Raw genomic sequence first — 21,324 nt, 5'->3', positions numbered from 1 at the left:
AGTAAATCCAGTTTTGTCCCTCATAGTGTTAAGAAATCCATTAAGTCAAGTCCTTCCAAAACCTGCGGTGCCTCAGCCTTTGTAAGTGTGGAGTGTTGTGTGCTCGTAGTCCTGTGTTTGATTTGCACCAAGACAAATTCCTATCAACTTGGTCGACATGAATGAATCAGCCTCATTGTGTTAGGCTGATTAAAGCTGAATGGACAGCAGCCTCTCATCAGAATGGACTCTCCCATGTAGAGCACCATGGAGCTCCCTGATGCCACAGATAGTCTTAATTAGATTAAACGGAAGGCTTTTCCTGAGGTAATCAGTCACTTGGTCCCTGCTCACTACGTTACCCCACCAGTTACACTGCAGGGAAGCTGGTGCCTCTCATGCTGATGTTTTTCAGTGGCAGACCTCCTGTATATGTTAGAACATGGCAGCGTACTGTGATACAGTATTATGGACATGGATTTGCAGATGAAAGGATTTAGCTGTGATGCTTTTCTTGACACCCAGTCAGGCTAAAGGAGGTAACCGCTGTTCTTTATCATGCAGGAACTGTAATTTTCTACTCAACATTTAATTGCAAGATCATCACTGAACTCTGTTTTTCCTTTAAGACTCTGTGGGGGTGGAGAGCAGAAAGAGGATTATTAACAATCTTATATTAATAAATCTAAACCTAACGTATGAACAGTAAGAGTACAAAATCAAAATGGTGAGCAATAATAGTCTATTATGGAGCTGGGATAATGTTAAAGTTGCACCCACTATTCAGTAACATTTAGAGCATGTGTGCAATTTTCCCTAACTACCTCAGTATTGATTACAGCCCCAAATACCCATGTTGTCAGTGTGTAAGTAAAAGGTGCCCTTTAAGACAAGCACTATGCACTTTTACGTGGATCATAGAATAGTTACACGGCACTGTTATTGAATTTGAGTACCCCTGTGCAAAGTTCTGCAACCGTATAAGACAGCAGAAACAGAACAGCATTCAAATCAAATTTTCAAATTATCTATCAAACAGTATTATCTTTAATAGTTATTAGTTTGTCTCATGGTTGTTGTTACTGCTATTATTATTATTATTATTATTAACAAATCATCAGCTTTATGCCTCATTTTCTGTTACCAAAAGCAAATTCAGCCAAACACAGTGAGTCAAAGAAAAATCCAGCAAAGGCAAGGTTCTGCTGGAAGTCGTTCACTGTGAAACAGCTGCAAGACGTTTGTATTAAGAGTAGATAAATATTGCAGTGGAGAAAGGAGTAACCTTTAACTTCTCTATGCAGGGAAAACCCTGGGAGCAGCTCGGAGTAGAATGCTTGCTCAATGCTAATGCTGCACTCTGCTCTCACTCTTTGACGGGGAAGCAGAGTGCACATTACTTGACAAGTGTTTCGTCCAGATGACAAAATTATTATTATTTTATGATAACTCAAGTATAGCTAATCAGAATCTCTTGGCATGGCTGTAGGCAGTTTTGCTAATTACTTTGCTGCTTGTCTCAGCAGCCGAGTGGTTTAGTCTAAGGGTTTCCATGTTTCCTGTTATGCAGGAGTGAAATAATTCAACATAAGTGTCTGTGCTGGTGTGCTGTTGTTCTATGATAACAGAAAAAACATTATATATGACATATAACATACTGAATAAATGATGAATCCTTATGTTGGAGGCTACAAAACGTTGTTTCCATATGGGCTACTAAGATCTCTCTGAATCTTCCACTTCAAGAATCTCATCATCAGATTGTCGTTCTTTGTAATTTGTTAGTTGTGGAAATGGGGAATGTATGTATCCTGTACAGTTTGCTCACATATCGCCGTCAGTGTGATATCAGCACACGTGTGGAGAAGCCTGCTGTACATGAAGTAACACTTGGTAGTGTCACCGCTAAAGTTTTTGAATGTTTGCTCTTCTCTTTCAGATCTGCATGCATGGTGGTCTCCGCCTCTGTGGGTGAGCCTCAGTCACCATGAAAGACTAGGAACTCAGCTCTCCAAGGGAAATGGCTTGTTTTGTAATATCCTTACCCTGCTACCTGCCGTATGACTCCAGCTGCCTCTGAAGGGCCCATCAGCTGTTTATGGGAACTACCACTGTGTTTGCACTCTTGAGGATTTAAGTTTTTCCAGGACAACACCTTTTTTTTTTTTTCTTTTAACCCCCACTGTTAAGCCAAAGCAGCAACGCTTTGCAGTAGTGTGGGGATACGGCAAGACAATGGCGAACAACTCATACAGTGGGGTGAAGAACTCCATGGTGGAGGCCAACCACGATGGAGAGTTTGGCTGCACGCTCAAAGAACTGCGCTCCCTTATGGAACTGAGAGGCGCAGAGGCGCTAAGCAAAATTGGGGAATCTTATGAGGATATTCAAGGACTCTGCAACCGGTTAAAAACATCACCTGTAGATGGTAGAGTAACTTTTCCACTACACTCTACACGACTGTTTAATTGGATCAAATGCAGGATGTTTTCACATCAGCGCTAGTAGCGAGAGCTGTTGGAATGCTAATGTGTTGCACACATAGTTTAGGAGGCGTGTCATTGGCCATGTCATCCACATTGTGGATACCTTGACATCACTTCCTTGGAAAACTCATATGCCAGACAGGTGGCCGGGCAGGCTGGCTCTGACCTGGGCCGGTCCTGCTCTATTTCAAGGCCTGTGGATATGTCCCTCATATCCTCCCTCTCTCCCTTTTCACCTCTGTGTCTCTGTGTGTGTGTCTGTGTGTGTCTGTGTGTGTCTGTGTGTGTGTGTGTGTGTGTCTGTGTGTGTGTGTAGGCTTCAGACAGACCAGCTGTCTTCCTGGGCACAGCACCAGGCTGCAGGCAGGTCAATGTCCCACATGTGGTGGACAAAACAGGAGACTCTAAGGCTGGCTAGTAATGACTTGTGCATGTTAGGAAAGAAGTGAGTTCATCTTTTGAATGTCTCGTCAGTGTTATTCTTTCACTGCTTCTTCACCGCAGAGATACGACAAACTCATAGAAGAGTTTTTGAATAAATTCCTGTTCAGGTTACAGTTGAACCCCACTGGGGCAGCGGTGGTTGATATCAACTCTCTTCTTTCCCCGTTCGACCACTCTTTCTCTCTCTCTGTCTCAGTTTGTCTCTCTCTATAGACAGTCTGCCTAATCGCCAGTATGACCTTGACTGAACTCTTATGGGAGGGGATTTTCAGTTTGATCCCAGATTAAAACGGCACCACATATTCACTGTAGCAGCAACAGTCCTCTGTTCAGTGTCTCAAAGCAAGGCAAAAAAAAAATTCCTAGGCTTCATCAGTCCCAAAGGACTGCGGTGAATATCATGCTATATGACTGCACAAAGCATCTCTCATTCAACGATTACTACCTCGCTATTCAACACTTGATCTTTCATTTATTGACAGTGGTGCCAAGTGTACAAGGCACACCACGCCGTGCTTCTGCTGCTTTCAGTGTCTGTGATGCAGGCCAGTAGGCCATTGTCTGTACTCAAGAGAAATTGCTGAATAGGTATTTGGTTGTTCAGAGAGAGCGTGAGTTGTCCAAACATGCATGTGGCTGCTTCGAGTTGCTGAATGTAGAGTCCTGTCATATTTGTAGCGTGAGTGACATCAGTTGTTTCATAGGTACACTCATTCCGCCTGGTCTACGCCACAAAGAAAGGAATGTGGGTGCTGATGAACTTTTTCAGCTCTTTATGTTACAAAGCACAGCAGGAGTCTTAACACGGTGTTGGTTGCCCAGTTAGTCTGTGTGTAGGTAAGGGACCAGAAGGCTGTCAGCATGCTCTCAGTCTCTGCCATAGCTGAATGCACTTTATCAATGTTCTACCGTCTCCAGGCTATCAAACATCTTCTAAGACTTTTAGATTCCTAATGAAAACAAAGCTTTCGATAAAATGGCTTGCCACTTCACAAAACAAAGGCAACTTTCATCCAGTTTTTTTTTAAATATTTGTTTTTACTTCTGCAGTCATTCGCCACTGCACCGCACTGATAAGCTTGAATAGGTCCACATTTTGTTTCCCCTCGCAGCAGGTGCTGTTCCACTTGGTACGCAGCCACTGAGTGTTGATACTTCCAGTTTCAATCAGCTCATTCGTCATTGGCTCGGGAAATTAAGCCATCATTTAAGATTACAGGAGCTTGACAATTGAAAAGGGATTTCTAATTAGCTGGTTGGCCATTTCTCGAACCTCTTAAGCCAATCCTTTGCTAATCCTCTGCATTTCCAAGCTCCTTTTTTCACCCAAAGAAGTTTGACTGAACTCCTCTGTTGCAGCTGTGCATGGACGTGCCACTCTACTTTGACTAGTTTTCAGCATGGCCTGTTTGGATTAGGCTAAATGTAATTCATAATGGCACTGCCACTGCTGTTTTCCATGCTACACGTAAGGCTGGGTACCTCTAAAATCTGCCCGTTCAATTAGATTTCAGTTCATGGGGCTGTGATTCAAATTAATTTTAGTAATTAACATACCAATGCTCTGAGTTTGAAAAGAGTTAATTACGCACACTGTTCAATGCGCTGTCTAAATTGTGACAACGAATACTGCCAAGAGCTTGTTTAGCTATTACATTTGACTGTTTGACAAACGTAAACCATTAACCCAGTCAGAGTGCTGCAGTTTAATGAAATATAAGGTGAAGCCTGAAGGGTATTAATCACAAATAGAACACATCATCACTAACAGGATAGTTTGATTATTTCGACTATTTGATTTAACGTCTTCTTTCAGCTTTGCAAGTACGCTGCACTTCTCCAACAAACCCTGTTTCCATAGTGGTGAGGATCCCCTTGTGTGGTGGAGAGCGAGCTCACCAGTACCTGAAGCTCTGGCAGTTGGCCTGGTCTTATTTGTATGAGTTCACTTCCTCTCTGTGTTTTTTTCTGGCGCTTTCTCTGATTCAGAAAGTAACCACCATGAAATGAGTACCAGTCAAGTCTCAGTTTTCCGTCTCTCTATTTATCTCATTTTTTTCATCTCATGGTGAGTTTTGTAAATGTCAGTAACATATAAAAGGGTTTTTACACATGAAAATCAGTGTAGTTGTCGTGGGAAGCGCTGCTCGGCTTGTGGAAACAATTGTATCATGTTATCTGTGGCTTTTGTCTGAGTTTTGTTAAGCCTGAGAAGATAAAACTAGTGATGTCAGCAGGGTTACCTTGGCTTGGACTTAGAGATGACACATTTTAACTGGAAGCCTGCATTACGTACACAGTGCGTGGAACATGACAGACATGTTTTACCGGGCAGGGAGGGTACAATGAGAAGGCTGCATTGAGTTACAGTATGGGAAGTAGAATCTACATTTTTGGAGCTTTCATGTTGGACTAAGACCCATTTACAAACAAGATTAGGTAGTCAGAGCTGGCAGATTTGTCAGTGGCGCGCCCCAAGTCAAGGGAAGCAGTGCGGGTTCTACTTATTTTTCATGGTCTTGCTTGATGAGTCAGGACATCTGAGCCTCTGCTGCATCAGTTGTGTGACCATTCTTGTTTTTTTAATTTGTCTCTGGTGAGTCCCCCAGCTGTTTGAAAGAGGAAAATAAATCACTGAAGTACTGTTATAACAAAATTCCCATCCTTTTACCACATTTTCTCAGCATTGAATATCACAGCTCAGGGTCATAGCATTGTACTCCAAAGTGTACCCAGATGTCTGCATTTAGGCTTGGAGATGATTTCTCCAAACCACCCAAACCAGTTGATTCTTAAAAGCTTTAAGCAGCCATAGATGGCCAGAAAACACTTAGAAAGATACAAAAGGAGCAGAGTTATTGCTTGTTATTCAAAAAGAAATCAAATAACGCCATAGTGTCAGTATTTTCAGCAAGCCCTCTGAACACAGCAGCATCTCTTCACTTACAATGGAATCCTCTGTTTCCTCTGTATAATGAGACTGAGCAAATGGGTAGGGTCACTCCACATCAATATTATTGACAGTGTTCCCCTATTTTTCAGTTATTCCCTGTTGATCGCTATTTTAGTGCAGTCAAATATTTGGGTTCCAGCCTATTGATCCAATGGGCCGCACAATTGGACTGCAATTCACAAAAGCTGACAAGCTTGCTGTATCTGTCATTCCAGCCACCACACCCCCTAATTCAATGGGAAGGTTCAGACTGTTAAATGATGGTTTACTCTCTGTAATTCAGGGGGCTGGCATGGCTTGTCTTCATGTCTGAATTGAAAATGATGTGCTGAGATGGGCTTCAGCCAGTGAGTGGATAGCGTAGCATATGGCCAGACCCTGCTTGTGTTAGTGGGCCTAAGAATTACTTTCGTGTATTTCCTTGCTTTTGGTGATTAAATGTTATGGCTTCGCTGATTCTAGAATCATCAGCTGTGATGTGGATTCCAGTTAAAGCCCGATTTTAAGTTAGTCTGAGTTATCAATGATTGATGAGACTCTCTGAAACAAACCGTTCAGATATTTATATATTCAGTCTTAATGCAATTTGCAATCCAGTCTGCGTCTCTGATTTGGCTTGCTAGGTGGATCATTATCTCATTCACTGTTCAGTTCAGTTTTTCAGGATGTCTCTCCGTATGTGCTTACGTACGTCCTTCCGTTCCATTCTCAAGAATGCAATATCTCAGGAACTCCTTGAGGACACATCTTCAAATTTGGCACAAATGTCCCCTTGGACTCAAGAATGAGCTGATTAGAGTTTGGTGGTCAAAGGTCACTGTGACCACACAGAACACATTTTTTTGCCATAACTGAAGAATCCATTGGCTAATTATGACAAAACTTCCCACAACTGTCCAATGGGATACACTGATGAAGTGATGACATTTTGTATACAAAAGGTCAAAGGGCAGCTTCACTGTGACATCATAATGTTGTGCAAAAACACTTTCCTGGAAATTATTCAACACCATAACTCAGGAACAGAAGGGGTCAGACACTGAATTTGTAACACATATCATCAGTTCCCACCTTGAAACTGTGGTGATTGCGTCGATCTTCTGTGCTGCCGGGTTGAAGATGTGTGTGAAGCATTCATTTTTTCCAATTTGACGCTTCTTTGCAGCAACATCCATATTTGAAGCATCGTTCTGCTGTAGCTGTCTGTGTTTAATCAGAATTAGCTTTATTGGTCATGCATATGAACACATACAAGGACTTTGACTCTGTTTTTTGTTTCTCTCAATGAACTTAATAGACATACAGCAGTAGTCCACCACAAGCTCATTGGTTTTGCTTAGTATTTTATAGAGTAGAAGGAGAAGTGAAATATGCACATCCTTGAAGTGACCAGACACACTTTTAGACCCAGTAGGTCCCTATTCAGTCCAGTTCAATTCAGTTAAATTTGTACACCGTCAAATGACAACAAAAGTTGTCTGGGGACACTTCTCATGTAGAGCAGGTCTGGACCACACTCTTTAATAGACCGTTAACAAACAATTTCCTCATGAGCAAGCACTTGGCGATGGCGGCAAGGAAAAACCTTAAAAAGTCAGAAACCTCGAGCAGAACCAGGCTCTGGGCGAGCGGCCATCTGTCTCGACCTTTTTCTAAACCCTAATAATCTGGTCTTTACATGATGAAAGTAATACCATAACCTTAGCAGGAATGATGGGAATCACATAATCCAGTTTTCCTTGTTGGACTCTTGATGAGCATAATATCATATTGACGTAGCCAAGTTTGAGGTTAACCTTTCCCTTGTCTCCTCCTCCTTTTTTTTGTCTTTTGTTTTTCGCTTGTGTTGCAAAGGTCATTGCACACACGAACAAATTCTCAAGTAAACTAACAATTTCAGCAGATTAATCTACAGAACTGGAGTGACTGAAAAGCACAGTGTAAAAGCTCTGACTGTAAGATTGACTATAAATCACACGGATGTCATTCAGACAGGGACTTTATGAAAGAGTGAAGAAGGTCGATTGTGTACCATAAGCAAGGTAGACTGTGTGCAAGATGAATCTATCCATGTCCTCTTGGAGGTGGGATTGGTTTGAAATAGCTTGTCCAGTCACTGTGTCCCTTTGTACTGGACATTATGTAGCCGCATCTCTGCTTACACACAGTTATGTGAAGGCAGTAAAAGCAAAATCGTGACCCTATTTAATTCACTTGTGACAGGACCAGAGTGAAGGCTTACCTTGACCTCTCACTGGTGGCTAAAATGACAGTACTCAGAGGGGTCAGCCGGGGACAAGCATCCAAATTAAATGGTTAATGATTAGCTGCTTGACTTGAGAGAGACTCTGGGTGCTAAAATGATGTGAGGGGCCAAGGCCAACCTATTTTCTGTTTGTGTATCCACTGGAGGGACGACATGTTGATCGTCCTCTGTCACTCGTATTTATTGCTCTAATGCAAAGGGAAAATGTGGTGTAAAATTGAATGGGGTATTAGCTGTCAGCATGTTTTCATTAGAGCCGTAGAGAATCAAAGCAGACGGTGAGAGACAGCCAGGGAGCAGCAACAGGCAGCTATGCAGGATAAACCCCGTAGCCTTTTAATGTGCTGTGCTGATGAGTCATCATCATTCTTCTCACCTCCCTTTTAGAAAAGTATGTGTTAGTGTTAGCTTGTAATGTTAATTAACAATGTACCTAGTGATGCAGGATTATTTTCCTCTCTAATGAAGTTGACCAAAACTTAAAGTGAGCGGTTGGTAGAAATGTGAAAGATGAAACAGAGGGGCCATGTTTTAATTAAGTTGGATCTAAACATGTGATAGCAAGCAGCAGTCTGCTTAACACTGACTTCAGTATATTCCATTTTCAAAATAAACTGAGGCAGTTCGTTCAGGAGTAAAGTGTCGTCTCTGCGATTTAATTATGAGCCTGTGTAATGTTCATTACAGTGTGAATCAGCAAGGACAAAGCAGCTTGGATTGGCTGGAAATGCAATTTTCATTTTATTTATTTGAAGTGTTTGAAATCATTTCGAGCTTGAATGATTAATTCGTTTTCTGGTTGGCAAAAAAGCATCTTTGAGTATTGTTTAAGGTGTAGATCGGACAAAACAAGCATTTACTGTGAACATTTTACATGCTGACTAATTAACATAAAAATATTCAGAAGGTCCAGTGTTTAAGGTTTAGGTGGATCTATTGTGCAGTTAATGACAGAAATGGGATATAATGTGTGGAATGTTTTCATTAGTGTATGATTGTGAAAATAAGAATTGTGTTTTCATTACCTGAGAATGAGATCTTACATCTACAAAGAGCGCCGAGCCACTTTCACAGAGACTGCCACAAATACCAAGAGGTAATTGCAGGGCAGCAACTAGCTGGTATTTTCATTATAGATGAATTGTTTTGTCTGTAACACACCAGAAAATACCTGTCAGTGTATTCATATTTCCAGTTCTATCAGACCAACAGTCAAAAACTCTCATATATATGGCAAACAAAAGCAGCCAGTTATCACATATGAGAAGCTGGAACCTGGGAGTGTTTGGTGTTTTTGCTTGAAAAATGACTAAAACGATGAATCTATTATCAAAATTGTTGCTTTATTGACTGATTGTTGTAGCTCTTCAACCATTGGTGGTCACTTTCGGCAGCATTTCTTTGCGTATGGGAAGGTAAACTGTGCCATTCTCAAATGAACGTTGTATATTACTCCCTATGCTGCTGTCACTGCACAGATGATCGAAATGCGGTGTCATGATTTGCATTGTTCCTCTAGTTTGTGTGTATGTGTGATGTCTGTCTGTCCTCTCTGTCTGTCCATACCTTCACCCTACTGATCCTTTTCCCTATTAAGATGCTGCGATTCCAAGCGCAGCTTCCCTCCAGCCGTCAGCAGCTCCACTCTTTATTAGTCTCAGTCCCTTGCACCCTCACCCCCACCCACCCCCATTTGCCTGTCAGTAGCAGTTTCACACAGTCACTCTTCCCTGGCCCCCAATTCTGCTCCACCTCCTCTCTGCCACACGCACACACAGCTCCATCCAGCCTGCACAGCCACCCACACAGAGTCAGTCGGCATGAATAGAAGTGAAAAACTGTCATGCATCATCAAATGTGCGAAGGCCCTTTTGAATATATGACTGTGCCTTGAATGTGGAGGCATTTGAATGGGTGGCTGCAGAATGCTCTCTGTGCACATGGATGAATGGGGCTCCGGCCAACCAGACGTGCGATGTGTCAGAGAGATGACTGTATAACGCGACAGTAGGATACATAGGCACCTGTGACTCTAAAGCCGACTCAACCTCTCTGGTCAGTCGGGCATTGTATTTAAAAAGGCAGTTTATGGGATTAGATTTGACCCCTGTTCTCACATTCTCTTGCACGCCTGAAAGAGGTGAAATGGTTTGTCATGCCCACAGAATGTGTCATTGTTGTCCAGCATTGTCGCCGCCACAGTGTCCCGTCAGAAATGCTGATTCCTTTTGGACATAATGTTTTTGGAGGCCCAATGATGAGAGCACAGGCGAAGCTCTCCTCCTGTGAACAAAATGTCTACAGTAGTGTGTCCATCTGTGCTCAAATTATGTGGCACTTAATTAAGGCTTTCTTTTTGATGTGTGTATTTGCAGGCTAACATTAAATACCAAGATGGATTTAAAATGAAAATCTTATGAATAAAATATTTTTTTTGTCCTGTCCTTCCCTCCCCAGGTCTAAGTGGGCAGCCTGCAGACATCGAGAAGCGGAAAACAGCGTATGGGCAAAATTTTATACCGCCCAAAAAGCCCAAAACTTTCTTACAGTTAGTGTGGGAGGCGCTACAGGATGTCACACTGATTATCCTAGAAGTGGCAGCCATAGTTTCACTAGGCCTTTCTTTTTATAGACCTCCAGATGCCGAAAGAGAACGTAAGCAACAATCCTATTTCCTGTTGTTTTGTGTTGATACGTGTTACAGTTAATGGATATGAGCCTGTTGGGATGTCATTAGAGTAGTTTAGATCTGGATAACATTGTTAATGTTTAACAAATGTCACTTTGTAGAGTTCATTTATTTCGTGGTAGAATGTAATGAAATGCCCTCTCTCTCGCATTCCAGTCTTTGCATTTCATTGTGTCTCAGCGTTGGGATGATGTGATAAGACAGGGTGACTCTGATTCAACCTGTCGTTGAAGTTTTATGTGTTAAGATTTGCCTCTGTTCCTCTGCAGACTGTGGAAGGGCTGCTGGCGGCGTGGAGGATGAAAATGAGTCGGAGGCGGGCTGGATCGAGGGTGCTGCCATTCTTCTGTCAGTTATCTGTGTGGTGCTGGTGACAGCGTTCAACGACTGGAGTAAAGAGAAGCAGTTTAGGGGCCTCCAGAGCCGCATTGAGCAGGAACAGAAATTTACTGTCGTCCGTGGAGGACAAGTTATCCAAATTCCTGTGGCTGAGATCGTGGTTGGTGACATTGCACAAGTAAAATATGGTAAGAAGAGATTGTCAACGAAGGCATTTAATTAAATCTTTTATGGATAAAATAGAATTTGTCAATAAAGAATGCTTTGAATGAGTATCACTTCATCCAAAATTCATTCAAAATATTACACAATTCATCATTTTTGCACACTACTGCTCCTCCAAATTAAAGACGTGCTTTGTCTGCGTGTCTTTCAGGTGACCTTTTGCCTGCCGACGGAGTTCTCATCCAAGGCAACGATCTGAAGATTGACGAGAGCTCGCTCACAGGGGAGTCGGACCATGTCAAAAAAACGCAAGAAAAAGATCCAATGCTGTTATCAGGTAACACAATGCCTAAATTTTGCTTTTATGTTTCAAAAGATATTCTTCTTGCTGGTTGTTACCAGAAGAAAATGATGGCTGTGAAATTTTAAAAGAAGGTTTTGAGTGAAAACAAAACTTTGACATCTTCACACGCTGCGAAGAAACGATCTGTAATGCTTGTACGCGTCTGTGAAACTGACTGAGCTGAGTAAATGTAAATAATACAATACATGCCATCTTCAAAGTCTGGCTTTATGTGAGTTCAGTCCTTGTTAAAATTAAATGACAGATAACTTGTGTGCAGTTTCATCATATTAAAAAGCAGTTCATTTTTTAAAGACTTGTAAATGTGGAGAGCTCAATACAGAAACTGACCCTAATTTGACTTTAAAAAATTAAATCTGCTAATTAAAATGCCATTGTTCATAAATTGGCTCAATTCTTAAACTGATATTTAATCTGCCGTCTTCAGCTTCTCAGACATCTGAGACTAAAACCACCCAGAGCAGACCTGTGATAGACTGAAGCGTGCTGTCATCAGCGAGGCTTGTTGCTTGACACAAGGTTGTTTTATTGTGGCCAGAAGGTCGCTGGCTCGATGCTTCATCTGTTATGCAGGGACTCTCCCAGGTTAGTGACAAGCTAACCGACTGCTCCGCATTTAATTTTTCAAAAAGTGTACTGAAATCAGGTAAAAACCGGTGAAACCTGTAATTGAATTTTTAGTTCAGTTTTGATTATTCACAGATGAGCCGTCACAGCTGCAGTCTGAAAATGAAAGAGCCCGTAGAGTTCATCAGTATTCAGCGTAGTACTCACGGATGATAATTTGCTTATGCTTTTAAAGATAAGTCTCTGTGTATTCAGCGTTGTGGTGTTAATTTGCATGGCTTTAGTGACAAACTGGATTAGGAATTGAAAGTGAATTGGTGTCCCTAGCCCGCTGCTCAGTCTAATCAATTATCAGCCATCCAACACTCCACAGATGTGAAGCTGGAATAGTTTCACTTCTTGCTGTGTTGAGAGTCCACTCCATGTCCACAAAGCCCCTTCAGTGGCGTGTTTGTGCTGTCACATAGCTTTGTCTTCACTGCTCCGCACAGAGTGTGGGGCTTCTGGAGAAACGCTTCTTGTTTAGTTCATCTGGCTCTCTGCTGGCGCGCCTCCAAGAGAGAGGAGTTTACTCGGCATGTGTGTGTGTTTACACATTGCTCCACCACTGCTTTTTGATTTTCCCTCAGCACAGGCTGTATCCCTTCTGCCATCACTCTCACGAATGAAAGGAAAGCATCCTCTAATTAACACAGGCATGAGGGAACTTTTATAAGTGTTCCACTTGTCTGTTTTTATTCTCTTCTCTCTGTTTTTCCTCCTCTGTTATTTGCTTTTTCTGTACAAATCAACAAGATTTCCCTGTGTCCAGAGAGGGACGGAGACTCACAGATATTAAACTCTGTTGTAGCCCCTCAGATTTCCTTTAATTCACCCGGTCTGACAATTGGCTTTTGATTAAAGGCTGTTGATTAAAGCTCTGGAGGGGATTTGCATCCGTGCACAGTTCCTTTTGTATTTATTGCCTCCGTTTGAAAACCTGCATTTATTTTCTCCTTCTTGTGTGTGGCTGAACATGCCACTTGAAAGCCTGGCTAAACCACCTTCTCAGTAAGCAAAGGAATCTAGCTCAGCACTTAAGGCCTTTACACACCGGGGACAAAACTATTCGTGCTGGCTGCGATGCAAATTTGCGACAGATTGCAGCACTGGTTCCACAAAAGGTTCAAATAAATTTGCGCCACCTCATTCTTCAGACAAAATGATGGCTGCAACATCATCCAGTGATTATTATCTTGTCCTCCTCTTCCTCCTCCTCACTCAACATTTTATTTCGCTTGACCTGGTTCGCTGTCTCGGCCGCGGCCTCTCTGCTATGCTCTATGTGTGGGGAGGAGCTGAGCGCTGCCCTCAGTCAAACACAGGATCAGAGAGGAGAGGAGGGAAGAGGTGACCAGCGTTGTCCTTGACTTCATTGCCTTTATAATTTGGGTGTCCTTTGTCATATAGTAAAGGGTGATGAGAGGCGCAGTCAGCAGGTCCGCCATCGTCATTAGGAGATGTGATGTGATGTGCAACGTGATTGGTTGCTGCCTTTATTTGCTGTATGAAAGCTCAGTTTTGTGTGAAATTACTAATTAAAAAAACAACAGTTTGAAAAAATACATTGATGTCTGAGTTAATCACAAAAAAAAAGCACCCCCGGTGTGTAAAGGCCGTCTGCACCAAAAAACGAAAAAGTGAAAGCAACAACTAAGTTGGGAATGTATGTTTCTTCAGGCTTAACGCTGCTGCCAAAGTATAAACAGAAACATGGTATAAGTCATCTTGGAAACATCCTGATTTAGACAGATACTGTACATGCCCTTTCCCTCCCTCCTTTATTGACTGACGTTTTATTTTCCTCCTCTGCCCAAAGGCACCCATGTAATGGAAGGCTCAGGGAAAATGGTGGTAACTGCTGTGGGTGTCAACTCTCAAACTGGAATTATCTTCACTCTACTTGGGAGTGCCGAGGATGATGACGAGGACGAAGAGGAGAAGAAAAAGGAAAAGGAGGAGAAGAAGAAGCAGAGAAAAAGTCAGTATCCTCACTGCTTCTCTCCGGTTTTTTATTTGTGTCGGTATTGATCCGTCCACACAGCGGGTGGACATGTTTGCACAGACATTTCCCTTTTCTGCCACCAGTTTTGCATCTCACACAAAGATGCCGTCATCTTCCATTCAGACTTTTTGTTATATTTTGGAAGTGGAACAGGCTCAGAAAAGTGTAGTTGACATGCTAAGAACACAGGTTTGACTGCTTATGCAAGTATCAGCCTCCTCAGGAGCTCAGGGCTGAACTGCAACTGATGATCATTATTGATTAATATTGCAGAATATTGTCTCAATTCATTCTTTAGACTATAAAATCTCAGAAAATAGTGAAAAGTGCTTTATTTTGTCCGACCGACAGCTCAGAACCCAAAGATATTCGGTTTACTCTCCCCAGCGGAAAGGAAAACCTTTAATTTGAGAAGCTAGAGCCGGCAAATGGTTGGCATTCTCACCTAACAAATAACCAAAGCAGTTGTTTGATTATCATGATTCAGTTGACTGGTGAATGAATTGACTGAGTGTTGCACTTCTGCTTCTTTAAATTTGCCCTTTTTTAACTCAGAATTGTAATAATAATACAATAGTACAGTTGCTTCATATTACCCACTACATGGAGTACTACTGACTCCATGCTGTATTTTTTCACAGACAAGAAGCAGGATGGATCTGTGGAAAATCGTAAGAAAGGTAAGTTGCTGGTCCACACGCGTGCACACACACACACACACACACACACACACACACGCACACACGCACACACGCACACACACAACCATATATAATTGCCTTGCAGCTTAGCGCCTACTTTTATGTATTAGCCTTTAGCTTTATCAGTGTCTCCCTCCCCACTCAACAACACTGGATGAAGGTTAAAGCCTCAAATTGTTAATAATTGCCTGCAGAGGTTTTAGGCAAGTAATGAGGAGTTGCATATTTTTGCATGACCCCGTGTCAGCGTATACTCAGTACTGGCTGTTCTTGCCTATCCATTGTACTGTCTGGCCCTCCCTTCTGTCTCTATCTCCTCTTTTCTCGTCCTTCCCTGGCACATTGCGCTTTGAGCAGCAGGTGCTACTGAATCCAGTTATAGCGATTAGTGGTGAGGAGATTAAAGCCATGCAACAATTCTGGGGCCAGAACATCTGCTTTCCCACCCATTTCTCTCTTCGACTCTCCCTCAGGCGCCCACAATTTGATTTCTATTGATGTCCCAATCTGAACTATTCAGAGTCAAACTGTAAGACTTGAACTGGTGCAATTTCAGACTGACAGCAATGATAATGAGGCTGTTTAGTGGTAACTCAGCCAGCTAGCCAGGCTTGTAGTCCTGCTGGGACACTATGATCAGTAGTGCTTGGGTCTGTGACCACAACCCTGGCGCTAGTCCCTGGTGCACAGATTCCCTCTGCCTGCCAGGAATCAACAGTAATCCTTTAGACTGAGATTACACAGGCCATGTAAGTGCAGAACAAGCCACAGTCCACGGCAGCTGCAGTAGCCCAGTGTTAATGCCCCTCCTCTTCCTGGTACATATATTCACAAACAATACAATGCTACAGTCCATAGCTTTTTCTTTTAGCATTGACTAACTGAGCATGGGATGCCTAATATGCTTATGAAAAGCAATGCTGCAGAGATTACACAAAACACCCAAATAGTGGCAGTAATATCAGCAAAAATGACAGTCAGTGAGAGATTGAGAAGATGTGTCAGTTGTCCTGCAGCAGCAGTCGAGTCGGTGCCCGGCAGAGCTAATGATTTTATCACGGTGAATGACACGACGGAGACCAGCACCTGCTGGCCAGCCGGCTGCTTCTCCTCCCTCCTTCACCATTAGAGGCTTTGTGTCTCCAAGGTTACCTGGTTAGATGTGGGTTTGGGATTCCCGTCAGTTCTGCACGCAAGGGAGGGTGGTCCTGAGGGATGTTGAGGGAGAGATGAAAGAGATTTATGGGAATTTAACTAGCGACAACGGCTGTAGTTGCTTGTCCTGTGATTCCTCAGACAGATCCCAGTGCTGCCAGCAGGTTAACCTGTTCTTTAAATCTCCAGGTGGGAGTGTGGTAATTATACTTCCAAATCTTTCAGCTAATTACTGTGCAGTCAGATCGCTGCAAACATAATTACAGTGACATTTCCCAGGTTCCATTTATAAAAAGGAAGCAAAAAATCATGCTAACATTTTGAGTGATGTGACATCTCTTCTCCTCTTGGAGGCCACTTTTTGTTTAATCCCTTGGTTTAATCTGCTCCATTGTCTTATACTTGAAATACAGTGTCTTGTTTTTGTCATGCTGTTCTGGAGCAACTTGAGTTGAGTTGATACCTGCTAAAAAATCAGAAAAATATAAAATACTGTCCAAGCCTGCTCTTGTTCTTCTTAACATAACAGTAACAGGACATGTAGAAGTGAAACTAGTAAAGGTGAAAGTACCAAAATACAGTTTGTTTGCTCTTTGACCACATAATGTTTGTTCATTCACTGGTGCACAGCAATGTTTTTTTTTTTTTTTTATCTCAGGTCTTGTGAAAGTAAGTAAATAGGCAAATCTGACCCGGCTTCATTTGGAGCCTGATTGAGGAAGCAGCTCTTGTGTGTTCTTTGACTTCTACTGATTTGGTTCAACTGCTGGACTGGTTTGATCCAAAATCCTCATTTCAGACACATGCGCTTTTCAGAAATCCTGGAATTTGTTGGAATATGTTGCTTTTGTATAAAAATCTAATTGTGCACATTAAATCTGTGTGCGTCACTTGACACCGCTAAAATGTAATGGTCGATACTGAAGTGCGCAATTTTTGGTTTTTATCGTTTAGCAATTTTTTCTTTTTCTTTGCTGCAGCTAAAGCACAGGATGGTGCTGCAATGGAAATGCAGCCTCTGAACAGTGACGAGGGAGCTGATGCCGAGGAGAAGAAGAAAGCCAACCTGCCAAAGAAGGAGAAGTCTGTCCTCCAGGGCAAGCTGACCAAACTAGCCGTACAGATTGGCAAAGCGGGTGAGCTGAACAAAAACACTTGAATGAATTGTAGATAGTTAAACAATTTTATATGCTTGTTGGCTCTTGTCCCTTCATTAACTTCATTTCATTGTCTCCTGTTCTCCTCAGGACTGGTCATGTCAGCCATCACTGTTATTATCCTGGTGGTGCTGTTTGTAGTAGACACCTTCTGGATCCAGAATCTGCCCTGGGTCAAGGACTGCACACCCATTTACATTCAGTTCTTTGTGAAATTCTTCATCATTGGCGTCACTGTTCTGGTGGTGGCTGTTCCTGAAGGCCTGCCGCTTGCTGTAACAATCTCCCTGGCGTACTCCGTTAAGGTAAAGTCCTCCCAGCCAAGTGACCTGAGTCCAGTGCTGACCAGCTTACACGTTAGCCTATTAAAACTAGCAGGCTAGGCTGTTAAGACAAGGAGACTTGGCTAACTGATGCACTAAAGCCAAGCTATGATCCCCTCTGCTGAAGGTGTTAGCCAACAGAGAGCTTTATCCAATCAAGAAGTTATTATTTTCAATCTTGTAGCCTTTACACACATTTATTTGGCCTAGAAGTTAAAATCAAATTTCACTCATGCTGAATTTAGGTGGAAATTATTTTATCTTCCTACAGAAAATGATGAAAGACAACAACCTGGTACGTCACTTGGATGCCTGTGAGACTATGGGCAACGCGACCGCCATCTGCTCTGACAAGACTGGTACTCTCACCATGAACCGCATGACTGTGGTGCAGGCCTTCGTCGCTGAAAAACACTACAGGAAGGTCCCCGAACCCGAGAACATCCCCTCCTCCATTTTAGACATCCTGATTCTGGGCATCGCAGTTAATTGCGCCTACACTACTAAGATCATGGTAGGCCAGAGAAAAGCATCGTGGCTCTAAAATACCCTCTATATTACCATGAATACTGCCTTACATACTCATTTCCCATCTTTTCCTGCAGCCTCCAGAGAAAGAAGGGGGCCTGCCGCGACAGGTGGGCAACAAGACCGAATGTGCCTTGCTTGGCTTTTCTAATGACCTGAAGCGCGACTACCAGGCCATTCGCACCGAGATCCCCGAAGAGAAACTCTACAAAGTCTACACCTTCAACTCAGTCCGCAAGTCCATGAGCACTGTGTTGAAGATGGCTGATGGCAGCTACCGTATGTTCAGCAAAGGGGCCTCGGAAATTCTCCTAAAAAAGTAAGAAAACGCTTCGATTGATCTTCTCATCTGCGCTCCTCTTGGAATGTTATACTGATGTCTGATCAGTTCTACTCAATAAAAGGTCGTGTTCCAACTGGGCAGACGTTGCAGTAAATGATATGTGTAATGGCTTAAGCAGCTAAGAAGTTCAAGTGCATCCCACCCAAGCCCCTTACTTTGCGACTTAAAAACAGGCGCTGAGAAAATGAGCCGGTAACAACTCTGTAAGCCTCTTAACCAAGCAGGCTTCTTTTTAACCCACAGAGGGCTTAGTGTGACTTCTTACTACTGCAGCTCACCATTCAGATGCTTTGTCTTCTCCTCAGCACTATCTCATCGAAATTATTTTCTCCATTCGTGACTCCTTACCTGTATTATCTCCGTCTTCATCTACATTGCTCAGCTACATCTCTCTTAATGCCTTTCTTCCTTTTTCTTTCAGTCCTCCTCTCTACAATTCAATATTAATATATTTTCACCTCCCAGGTGCTATAAAATCCTGACGGCAAACGGTGAGTCCAAAGTGTTTCGCCCACGGGACAGAGATGACATGGTGAAGAGGGTGATCGAGCCCATGGCCTCAGAGGGCCTGAGGACCATCTGCCTCGCTTACAGAGATTTCGCTGCCTCTGAGGGTGAGCCTGACTGGGACAATGAAAATGATATCCTCAGCGGACTGACCTGCATCTGCGTGGTGGGCATTGAAGACCCTGTGAGACCCGAGGTTAGTGGCGGGGTTACATCAAAGTTGTTTTAATTGAAACAGGAAGAGAGAACTTAATTTCATAGACAGAATTGCTTGCGTGTTCACTGAAAGTGCGTCAATACCCATGCAGCACTTAAGATAAACTGCTTAGACATGGAGGAAGATTTGCAAAGTCAAGCAGCTCTGTGCTACTGGATTTTGGGCCTGTGCTGTTGTCTTTATTGGCTCTGTGTGTTGTGCTGGCGTTCGGTGTCCAAGGGTCAGGTGATGCTCAAAGAGTAATAGTTTGTACAACCTGTTGTCCAAAAAAAAAAAAAGAAAAAAAAAAAAGTGTTTTTACGCCTGATCCGAAGAGCCACACTTGAAAAGCCAGATTTTCAGCCCGTGTCTCCTGGAAGACATTCATACTCTTGTACTTGACAGAAATAGTTCTGTCAGGAATGAAAAAAGAGAGCTAGAGAGAGAAGTTCAAACCTTGGCTCCTTTCTGACCTCCGCACAGATGATCAGTCACATGTGAAATGAGTGTGAATGTCAGGATTTGGGTTTCAGAAAGTTCCAGTTCAGAAGCAGTCCCAAGACGCATACTGGCAAACTTAATGGTTTAGCTCACTCCACTGGACTGTTCGGCACCAAGGCTTTCTGAGTGAAGCAAGAAAATCGAATGTCAGGACATGCTGCATCAACCATTTTTAAACAGGAGAAGTGGCTCCACTTTGGCATCAGCATCAAATACTGAACCAGTGCAGGAGTTACGACTTTGAGGCTTTTGAGGGAGTGGTTCCACAGTGAGGCATCTAAATGAATGTTTGAAATAGAACTGGTTCATTAGCTTGCTAGATGGTCAACTTTCCTCTTCAGTTTACTTTGGCTCTTTGTCATTTTTTGCTGGGCGGGTAGCACACACTCCGCTTGTTTGCTGGCAACAACTGGTTTGGAAGCAGCTTGAGGGGAGCAGTGAGACACCACCATGCAGTCTCTATGTGCATTTAAACCCATACAAATTCTAAAGCACATAAATGCTGCATAGAGCTGAAGAGTTTGTCCTTATTAATGACTACTACACAAAACGGGGAAGGATTTGATTCAGTGTTGAAATACAAAACCATAGCTTCACTAGAATTAGAATTTTAATATTCCCTGTGATATGCAAAAATAACATGCATTTCCATTGCGTTTCCGCTTTCCTTCAGGTCCCAGACGCCATCAGGAAATGCCAGCGTGCCGGCATCACGGTGCGGATGGTGACTGGGGACAACATCAACACGGCTCGAGCCATTGCCACGAAGTGCGGCATCCTACAGCCTGGAGACGACTTCATCTGCCTGGAGGGCAAAGAGTTCAACCGAAGGATACGCAATGAAAAAGGAGAGGTGGGCATCAGCAAAATACCGTACCTCAGAGACTGTTGAAAATGTGCTGTTTGGATTCTATTAGGGTTTTGTCTCATGTTTCTAGATTGAACAAGAACGCATTGACAAGATCTGGCCCAAACTACGAGTACTGGCTCGCTCTTCCCCCACAGACAAACACACCTTAGTAAAAGGTACTTTTGTTTTTTCTGGTTTGGTTTAAAAAAAATGTCTTGCTGACTCTAGTTCTGATTTTGAATACTCCTGTTTTTTTTGTTTTTTTTTAGGTATTATTGACAGCACAGTGATAGAACAGAGACAAGTAGTAGCAGTGACAGGAGATGGTACCAATGATGGTCCTGCCCTGAAGAAAGCAGATGTCGGCTTTGCTATGGTGAGTTTTCTCCAAGTTTACTGTCTTTAGTTAAAACAGACGTATAGTCAAAGAAAGATGTGTCGTGATCAGATGCAGACAGATTCTTGACCATCGTTTTCGTCTTCAGGGCATTGCCGGCACAGACGTAGCCAAGGAGGCGTCCGACATCATCTTGACCGACGACAATTTTTCCAGCATCGTCAAAGCCGTCATGTGGGGGCGCAACGTGTATGACAGCATCTCCAAGTTCCTCCAGTTTCAGCTCACTGTCAATGTGGTGGCTGTCATCGTAGCGTTCACTGGAGCCTGCATCACACAGGTTAGCACCAGCAATCTTATTAAAAAAGGCATTGGTCTCTGGTGTGAAGGTGGTTAAACTGTGAAGAGTTTCGTTCGCTAGTTCACACTT

The 21,324-nt window shown here is 42.9% G+C and overlaps 1 protein-coding gene across 4 annotated transcripts in view; it reads left to right on the top strand.

The window, feature by feature from the left end:
• Nucleotides 1-21,324, top strand: part of atp2b1a (ATPase plasma membrane Ca2+ transporting 1a) — a 38,694-nt gene that overhangs the window by 7,637 nt on the left and 9,733 nt on the right. For all 4 annotated transcript variants that reach the window (XM_076722819.1, XM_076722817.1, XM_076722820.1 and 1 more), the window contains exons 2-16: nt 1,919-2,407; nt 10,586-10,783; nt 11,087-11,344; nt 11,533-11,658; nt 14,111-14,272; nt 14,938-14,976; nt 17,133-17,288; nt 17,400-17,614; nt 17,904-18,146; nt 18,238-18,479; nt 18,969-19,206; nt 20,381-20,560; nt 20,646-20,733; nt 20,827-20,933; nt 21,043-21,234. In XM_076722819.1, the coding sequence (XP_076578934.1) occupies nt 2,215-2,407; nt 10,586-10,783; nt 11,087-11,344; nt 11,533-11,658; nt 14,111-14,272; nt 14,938-14,976; nt 17,133-17,288; nt 17,400-17,614; nt 17,904-18,146; nt 18,238-18,479; nt 18,969-19,206; nt 20,381-20,560; nt 20,646-20,733; nt 20,827-20,933; nt 21,043-21,234 (2,637 nt within the window). In that variant the 5' untranslated portion in view covers nt 1,919-2,214. The remainder of the gene's footprint in view (nt 1-1,918; nt 2,408-10,585; nt 10,784-11,086; nt 11,345-11,532; nt 11,659-14,110; nt 14,273-14,937; nt 14,977-17,132; nt 17,289-17,399; nt 17,615-17,903; nt 18,147-18,237; nt 18,480-18,968; nt 19,207-20,380; nt 20,561-20,645; nt 20,734-20,826; nt 20,934-21,042; nt 21,235-21,324) is intronic.

Source organism: Chaetodon auriga, chromosome 22, assembly GCF_051107435.1.
Source record: "Chaetodon auriga isolate fChaAug3 chromosome 22, fChaAug3.hap1, whole genome shotgun sequence".
In the NCBI taxonomy this organism is placed as follows: domain Eukaryota; kingdom Metazoa; phylum Chordata; class Actinopteri; order Chaetodontiformes; family Chaetodontidae; genus Chaetodon; species Chaetodon auriga.
Note: the sequence above shows the minus strand (reverse complement) of the source record. Positions and strands in the feature narration are given on the sequence as shown.